The sequence below is a fragment of the Paramisgurnus dabryanus genome, chromosome 7 (genome assembly GCF_030506205.2).
Source record: "Paramisgurnus dabryanus chromosome 7, PD_genome_1.1, whole genome shotgun sequence".
In the NCBI taxonomy this organism is placed as follows: Eukaryota; Metazoa; Chordata; class Actinopteri; order Cypriniformes; family Cobitidae; genus Paramisgurnus; species Paramisgurnus dabryanus.
In genome coordinates this window covers 32543890-32552714 of record NC_133343.1, presented here as the reverse complement: position 1 = coordinate 32552714, position 8825 = coordinate 32543890, and the positions used below count along the sequence as shown (strand labels likewise).

Genomic DNA, 8825 nt, shown 5'->3' with positions numbered 1-8825 from the left:
TCACTTCTCATTTGTCTATCTGTGCCGGAGCTCTGCATGGTGTTCTTGTGTCATTAAGTGATAGAAAATAAAAGGAGGCAGATGAAATTATTCGCCTCTAATGGAATGCCTTGATGCGTGTAAGCAGCTGCCAAACGCAGTGACGGAGGTCGTAGAAGCACCCATCTGTCAGGCGATCTCGAAGCTGGAAGAAATCAGTTACGTCCAGTCTTCAGAGTATCAGCACAACGGACAAAACCAGGAGGTCAAGGCAAGCTGGAAGGATTATGTATGAACATCAAAGGTGGGCTGACTGAACGAATGACACTGTACTGGTTGTTTATCAGATATTTGACTGACCGGGATTGCTGATAATGTAGTTGGCCTTGTAGTTTTAGCACCTGATGTAGTCCTAAAGAGGACTTGTAATGGCACAACAATACCCATTATCTAACCGAGTGCTGTGTTGTGGAGGATGTGCTTGGCTTGATTCGGCACTGTTTATAATAAAATGGCATATAAATAGTATAGCGCTATACTCGTTTATTTTATGGAACTGCACCAGATCTGAGCCAAAGTCAGCAGCTCTGTTGTGGATCCGGCCCCGAGTTGCCTGCTAAAAAATATATACCTTGTAATGCACTGTAAGTCGCTTTTAATAAAAGCATCTGCTAAATGAGTAAATGTTAATGTAGTTAAGCAACTAATATATTTTTTCTGGTAACACGTTAGAGGATCAGGAAGTGGTTCGGGTTGTGAACTTGCTGAAAAAATATCTTTTAAGGAACGCTTTCACGGTGTTGGTATGAAAAGTAGCCTATAGACCCAAATAGAATATAACTCTTTAAAAAGGTCAAGTTCACAAGTGCGGGAACTAGAGAGTTTTGGTGTTAAATTTCCTCTCTCGAGTTTTATAACCTCATTAAACTTTATCCTTTTCCCATCTGAAAATCGTTTTATTTCTTGGTCACCGCTTTCCCAATGTTCTTACATCTTTAATTTCTTTTTCCAATACATATTAGTCCCCTATATGATCTACAGTCATCTGTCAGGGAAATATAAGATTGCGTTTGAGAAATGTTAAACATCGGTCAAGGTTTCCATGCCAGAGCTGATAACAAGCCAACAAAAATGTTAAGCTTGACAGACAGAAACGCAGAGATGGAGGGAAAGGGCAAGATTACGCTTTAGGAAATGCGCTCTTAAGCGAGAGTAGTAAGTGTATCGGCCAATGGTAATATATATGTTTTTGTATCATTGTCACCCAAAGTATCATTGTGAAATCTGCACGGGCTAACGGGTGGGCAATTAAAGTTGTATTCAATTAGCTGTACGGGTTAAAACGGCCCTCGGATCCAGCAAACAGGTGGCTCTACTTACACAAGGAAACAAAACACATCTCGATTAAACTGTGTGATCCTGTACAATCTGATCGAGTTTGACACTCTGCCATGATCTAGGACCACATACAGCGACAACAGAAACAAGATCCTGCAAACAATTCATGCTTAGACAGACAGAAAGAAACTCACACATCCATGCTTCATCATTGAACCGAGCCTGGTTGTTTTGGACCGTGCGCGCATGTGCAAGATTCATATAGATGTGAATTAAAGAAGTAATTTTGCTGTCATCGACACCAAAGCCACACATGGATCCATTTTGGGTTCACGATCATTGCCAAAGAAACAAAAACTTTCTGAGAACAGGCTGAAAACATGAATAGCTCTTTTTCGAGTTGTGATTTCATAATAGCGGTAATTCAAAATGGAAGCCATGTTTTGTTCACAAAAACATAAATATGAGATTCATTCACATCACATTCACATTGCATTTTCTATATCTGATCTTAGGAAGCATCACGGATCTCTCTCACAGAATTCCAGAAGTTTGCTTATTTAACGGGAAAAACTTGCATGGGAATGAGTGTATTACTCGAGTCCGGTCTTGGACTCGAGACCCGTCTCGAGACCGATTTCTGCTTTCTCAGACTCGTCTCGTACTTGTTCCTACAAAGAATCGCTCTTGACTCTGTCTCGGACCAAAGTGGGAGGAGAAAGACTCGTAATTTCAGACAGATAAAATGCAATGTTGACGGGCATTATTTGAAAATGACATCCCATGGTGCAATGCAAAGATACTGCCAATCTAGCTTAGTCTGTAGGCCTAACTGTTGATTATTAACTGGGGTGATATTAAATCATGAATATGAAAACTGGTCTTGGTCTCGACTCGGTCTCAACTCCTAAAGGACTCGGTCTCGTCCCCATCACTAGGAATGAAAACAATCACAGTCGCAATTTCCAGGACATTTTGTTTAATATGAAAATTTGCCAACATTGTGAAAATATTTTAATAAGAGAATTGTTTAAAACTTTATTTATTTACAAACTAGTTATGGTTGACAGTGGCAGACATCATCAAAATATCCATGATATGGCTGCTGAATTAAATTCACTCTTTTAAATGTCATGTTCAAATGTAATTGTTGATCTTTACATCCTTCTGAATTCATTTTAAATGTTTCAAAAGGGTTTACATTACAATAACAAAAAATACAGATGCCCACTACCCATAATCCCTATAGGTAAAGCATCGAAAAAGCAACAGCAACATTTTTTATTTAAAAAAAAAAGGAATATTAACATTTGTGACCCTGCTCGGTTTTCTACATAAAATCAGGTAAAAGACATTCTGTGAAAATATAATCTTGATATGTTTAATATTGACTGAGTAAGGTCATGTCAAAGATTGAAATCAATGAGTGAAATCGACTTTGATGCTCCTACCCAGACAGCAGTCGACTCCGGGCCAAAGTCAGCATCCACGAAGTCGTCTGCTGTCTGGATAATTTCATCATTAGATTATGAGACCCTGGATTTCACAGACCGCGTCAGATTTACTTGAACCTTGAACAACATATTAACAGAAATATTAACATTGAACTTCATGACAGTTTATTTCAATAAAGACAATAACGACATATCTAATAGAAAACTTTTTAAAATATATATTTTAAATATTTGTAAAACACTGCAAAGTAATTAAACTTTGAACGTCTCTAATGTTGTGTAGTGGTGTATTTTCACCAGTAGAAACCTCTTGTATGGCATTTCTTGGGTCGTGGGCAATGGCCAGTCAATCACCTGAGCCATAAATTTCATATGACTAACTACTTCGTATTCCCAGGAAGACGATGATGATGTCATGACGATGGGGATCGGCTGTGGGCAGCAGCAGAACGTGTAGGGCCGAACTTTTCACGAGTGAATATCCTGAGCTGTGCAGCACATATTGAACAAATGTCCACAAATATAAAACAGCTACAAGCCGAAATGAACGTTTGCCATTAGTAGAAGAGTGCTCAACTGAATCTGAATGTATTAAGGGAACGATGCATTGGTGCATCGACACAGGTTTGTGTAAACAAGAAAATAAAAATGCAACAGTGTTTGTTTCTTTTCTATAAGAATCCAGACTCGAATGCTGTGTGAAAGCTCATAGGGTATATTTCAAAACGAAACCGATCAACAGGCAAATGAAGCTACTTCAATGCCTTCTGTGAATCTTTGTTTCTGAAGTCCCAAGAGCTTGAAATGCCCATGAGGAATGTAAATGTCCGCAAACCTGCTACCTGCAGCCACAGCTCTCCACGACCATGTCCTCGTACTGCTTATACACTACGTTATTGGCCGAGTCGATGTACAGAATGCTGATGGGACTCAGTCTGGTCGGGACGCAGCAGGTCGGAGGTGTAGACCGAGGATCCATGGAGTTCATGAGGGTCTGGATGATGGCGTGATTTGTGGGCTCCAAATGTGAACGGATGGGAAAATCACAAAGGCCGTCACAGTGGAAGGCCTCGTACTCCAGGGGAGCGATGATCCAGTCATCCCAGCCCATGTCCTTGAAGTTGACGTGTAGTTGCTTCCGGTTACAGCGCTGTTTGGGGTTCTTGGGTGGTTTTTTGTTCACGCGCGGCAGCGGCGCTCGACGCATCCGCCGCTGGGTGAACAGGTACTCGTAGACCGTCTTGTTGTCGTGACCCGAACGGGCTTTGATCTCATTGTAAAAGAGCTCTCGCTTTTTTGTACGTCCAAACGTCACGAAAAAGGCCTTCTCCTTCGTAAGTCTGCTCATGCGACCCAGACCGAGTAACGTCAAGTCGAGCAGCCGCCCTTTATATTCCGCCTCGAGCTCAAAGCAAAGTTGAGGGGTGTTTCTAAAGTTCTTGAACACTTTCCAAATGTCAAACACATCCCAGAAAGGTGCGCTTTGTGGATTGATTTGCTGAGAATCGATCAAAGTGGACTTCTGCTTGCTTGTCGCACAGGTGTATAATTTCAAAGTAACCGAACTCTGAGGTGAACTAAACGTGGCTTTATGGGAGTCCATGTGTTTCTTTCTGAGGATGCGTAGCTCTGCGTTCAACAGACCCTCCTTTTCCATAGAGCTGATGTTGAAGAGGTATCTCTGACGTCTTAGCTGGGTCACACGGTCATCTGCAAAGATTAAAGATTAAAGGTCAACAAGAATAACACTAGAGTCTAAAATACATTTTTACTTTTTTTCACTTGTACAAACAGTGTTGTAGTTGTACCATGGCTTTTTGGACATGCACCGTGATCAGTGTTGTTTGCTTGTACCATAGTAATACAAAGGTATTCTTCGAAACACCTTGGTGTGCTATATAAATAAATACCATGGTAAATATGGTAATCATTCAGTATCACTGTATTCCCAATTAATAGTACAACTAAACCATGGTACCGACACAGTACTTTAAAGTGGACATATCATGAAAATCTGACTTTTTCCATGTTTAAGTGCTATAATTGGGTCCCCAGTGCTTCTATCAACCTAGACAATATGAAAAAGATCAACCCAGTAACTTAGTTTTGGTAAACCATTCTCTGCAAGCATTTGAAAAAAATAGGTAATTGAAATGTGGCTCCCTTTTGATGTCAGAAGGGGATCTTATTATAATAATACCACCGCTTAATCTGCAACTATATCCAACCATGGCACTGCAGAGAGAGAGAGAGGGAGAGAGAGAGAGAGAGAGAGAGAGAGAGAGAGAGAGAGAGAGAGAGAGAGAGAGAGAGAGAGAGAGAGAGAGAGAATATTTGACAGCACAATTAAGTTTCAATGACAAGCAAACACTGATCACCATAATGGAGATTATGGTGATCAGTGTTTGCTTTTCATCATCTCATTTGCATTTAACAGGACACACAAAAAACGGCACATTTTTGCTCACACCTACAAAGTGGGAATTTTAAAATGTCATAATAAATTATCTATATGGTATTTTAGGCTAAAACACACAAATAGTCACCAAAGAATTATTTAACATCTTAGAAAAAGCATTGTGAAATGTCCCCTTTAATGTAGTGGAAAAGTGGACTGGGTAAAATTGTCAATTACATTTCTGAGAAAGGCACAGCTAAGCTTTTCCATAATCACAGATCACACAATTTGTGTGTGTGTGCATGTGTGTGCACGCGTTCTCTGCATGCAATGTAATATGAAAGCAGTGCATTGTAAAAATCAAACGTTTCATTTTATCCAAGAACAGTTTGCTTTCAAATGTCTATTAAAACCAGACGACTTGGGCCTGGAGACCACAACATACTGTAAACACAGTGTTATTATCAACCTGCAGCTATTTACCAGTGGGCCTACCACCGTGACATATGGCTTTCACTAACACAGCCTGAAAAAGACAGTTTGAACTGAATGGTGAGGGCAGAGAGAGTGCAATTGATTAGTATGTGTGCGTGTGCATGTGTGTCACTGGATGTGCAGGAAACTTACACAAACACAAGATGCATTTTGCAAAAACGTCTTTCTATACCCGTGTTTGTTTTTCAAAAGAGCTCCAAAAAACACCATGTAAGTACCTTAAAGATTTTTAAAACAGAAATAAAACAGGCTACTGACTTGTAACCTGCCCAGGAGTTTATTTTCTCTGTTTTAGTGGCCCATCAAACGTCTTACGCCAGATGCATACTGACACAGTCGGTTTGGTTTACAGACCCGGATAGAAAGTTGTGTCGATTTGCAAGTGTGTCGTGCCTTACCGAGCAAGAGCAACAAGTTTTCCAAATACATCTCAATTGTATAAATACGAAGGGGCAATTTAGCGTAAATGCAGTAGACTTTAAATGGGGTAGATGATGTGACATTTTAAGCAGTCCTGCACTACGACACGCTATATTTCATCTAAACTACTTCTTTAATTTTTCTATGATCGTTATGCGTGTTATTTTACGACTTCATGTTAATCCAAAGACTATATGTGGAGTATTTATGTATATTTAAAATCCATTTATCACACTGTTGGGCTATTTAGGTGGACTGCAGAAATGGTGGAAAAACTTGGTGAAATAGTGACCAGTCAAACATCTAAAATATACATTTCCCCTTTTACATATATACACAGTAGTCAAATGTCTGGGCACACCTATACATGCTTTACTACTGTTATTTTCCACATTTTGTAATAATAGTAAAGTCAGCGAAACTATGAAAGAACACAAATGGGTTGTATAGGAATTATGCAGTCACCAAAAAGTAAATAAAACTTATATTTAAGATTATTCAGAGCATTCAGCCTTTGTCTATATCACAGCACTGAACACTGTGGAGAAGGGATGAATAGTAACCAAACTGATCAGAAGCCCCATTGACTTCCATAGTATTCTCTTATCCTACTATGGAAGTCAATGGGGCTTTTGAGCGGTTTGGTTACAATCATTCCTTTAAAATATCTTCCTTTATGTTCATCTAAACAAAGAAATTGATACAGGTTTGTAACAACATGAGAGTGAGTAAATGATGACAAAATATTCATTTTTGGGTGAACTATCCCTTTAACTACCCAGCAAGCAATTTTGCCTAAAACAAGGAAGAAGTGGGTAGGCATCATGGTTTTTGCTTGCTGGGTAGCTTCATAAGGTTCATCCTGTGATGATTTTTGAAGGTTTGAATGAGGTTCAAAGTGCTGAACTTTATGCACTCTTAAAAATAAAGGTGCTTGAAATGTTCCTCACAGTGATGCTATAGAAGAACCATTTTTGGTTCCTCAAAGAACCATTCAGTTAGAAGAACCATTTCTTTTATACATTTTTATAATCTAAACAGCCTTTTTTACCACAATCAACATTTTCTGAAACATTATAAAACCATTCAACCAAAATGGTTCTTTTATGGCACCGTGAAGCACCTTTATTTTAAAGAGTGTCCTTTACTCTTGTTGGTGCTAATACATTTAGAAATGTAATGACAATAACAGAAGAAATATTAATACCGCACCTTGTCCTCTGTCAACAAAGCTGGTGACGGTATTGGCCACACCAGCCTCGTGCAGGAGACTAGTATTGACCTCTCCACTGGTCAGTGTCCAGTACAGGGACAGCATGTAGTCATGCGCCGTAACCTGTGGGTGCTTTGGTTCCACAAGCTCTTCCAGTTTTATTGTCCCTTTCGCTTTGAGCGGGGCTGGTGGTGGCGGCGCCATGCCTTTCAGCACCCCGGTTTTGGACACACCTGCCCTTATCTCGGCAGGTTTGGGATTAGAAACTCCATTTCCTTTATTGTGTCCTGCTTGGTGTGGGATGATAGAAGAGGATTGCGCGCCGGATGCAGCGCGCGTCGCATCCTTGGGTACCCAAGAGCGCACGGCCTCCCTGCGCCCTAAGTCAACAGGTACAGTGGCGCGGGCTCTTTGTGCATTTGTGTCCGATGTAACTTTCATCAGAGGTGACTCGGCCCTGATGCGAGATATCTTCGCGTTGTCAACGGGCTTTCCGAGCGCCGTGCCGTTGCGCGCCACCGTTAACCGTAAAACGCTTGGATTGGGTTTGTCCGCCCCGGTGCGTCGGTGACCGGTGCGTTGCGTCGCCGCCACTCCGGTGAGCGAGAGCGCCTGCGAGATCAAGTCCAGGTGTAAAAGAGTCCAACAGCCAAGTAAAAGAGGGAAACTAGTCAGAACTTTCATCCTCTGATCTTCCCGTGAGCTTTGGTGATGAAGAAATGACCAAAAGCTCTACCATGAACGGATTTAGAGAGGTAGAGATTAAGATTTGGAAACGTCTGATCAATTATTCTGTCCAAAGCATTCCTATGAGACTCGTTCTTCAGAACCATAGTGATCCGGTTCGCTTGATGTCGGAGATCCAAGAGTGCTCTACATCTAACATGCAGAAAAGCGCAATTGGCTCTCCTTGAAGTTCTGCTTGATATCTTGTAAGAGACTTGTTTAAATCCCACTTTTTCCAAGAGGGAAGGATGGCGTAATGTTCCCTCTCTCTGCCTCTCTCTCTCTCCCTCTCGGAGTTTGAACATCGTCCAGTGAAAATAACACACGCACACACAGAAGTGTGCAGGTGCTTGAATTGTGCGCAAACCTGAGCGCAGGAATTGGAGACGGAATTCCAACGCAAACTGGCTTAATTACTCTCTGATGTCATGCTGTCCGGATTTATTGAAGTGCAATATTTCTTCTTAAGGCATGACTCACTGAGTACATAAAACCCAAAGCCTTTGCATTAGGTCACCAAAATAAAGCACTGGTTAGGCTCCTGTATAAGCCAAGGGTCAGATTTGAAATGCAAACTTAACCTGCATGCATTCAGTTGTATGTAGCAAACTCTAATTAAACATGAGTTTAATTTAGTGGTGTGGTCCACTAAAATGCCCCCATTTTTTTTAAGCAGAAGTGGGTATACCCCATGTCATCAAATATAGAAGTGCACTACACCACTGATTTTAGTCAACACTGACAAACATTATAAAACAATAAGTTTAGATTTATTGCTTGAAATCTATTGCTGTATATGTAT

The 8825-nt window shown here is 40.7% G+C and overlaps 1 protein-coding gene across 1 annotated transcript; it reads right to left on the bottom strand.

Moving 5' to 3' along the window:
- Positions 1-2610: 2610 nt before the first annotated feature.
- On the bottom strand, positions 2611-8165 carry gdf5 (growth differentiation factor 5). Its single transcript, XM_065279398.2, has 2 exons — positions 7297-8165; positions 2611-4481 (listed from the first exon to the last, which is right to left on the bottom strand). The coding sequence occupies exons 1-2, from the start codon at positions 7979-7981 to the stop codon at positions 3610-3612; spliced, it is 1557 nt and encodes a 518-aa protein (XP_065135470.2). The 5' UTR covers positions 7982-8165; the 3' UTR covers positions 2611-3609.
- Between the last annotated feature and the right edge of the window lie 660 nt (positions 8166-8825).

What these genes read in the sequence shown, in the direction of transcription:
- gdf5 (XM_065279398.2), bottom strand. Translation starts at nt 7,981, where the DNA reads ATGAAAGTTCTGACTAGTTTCCCTCTTTTACTTGGCTGTTGGACTCTT. An exon ending in CTTTGTTGACAGAGGACAAG is followed by an intron (nt 4,482 to 7,296) that starts GTGCGGTATTAA and finishes TAATCTTTGCAG; the next exon opens with ATGACCGTGTGACCCAGCTA.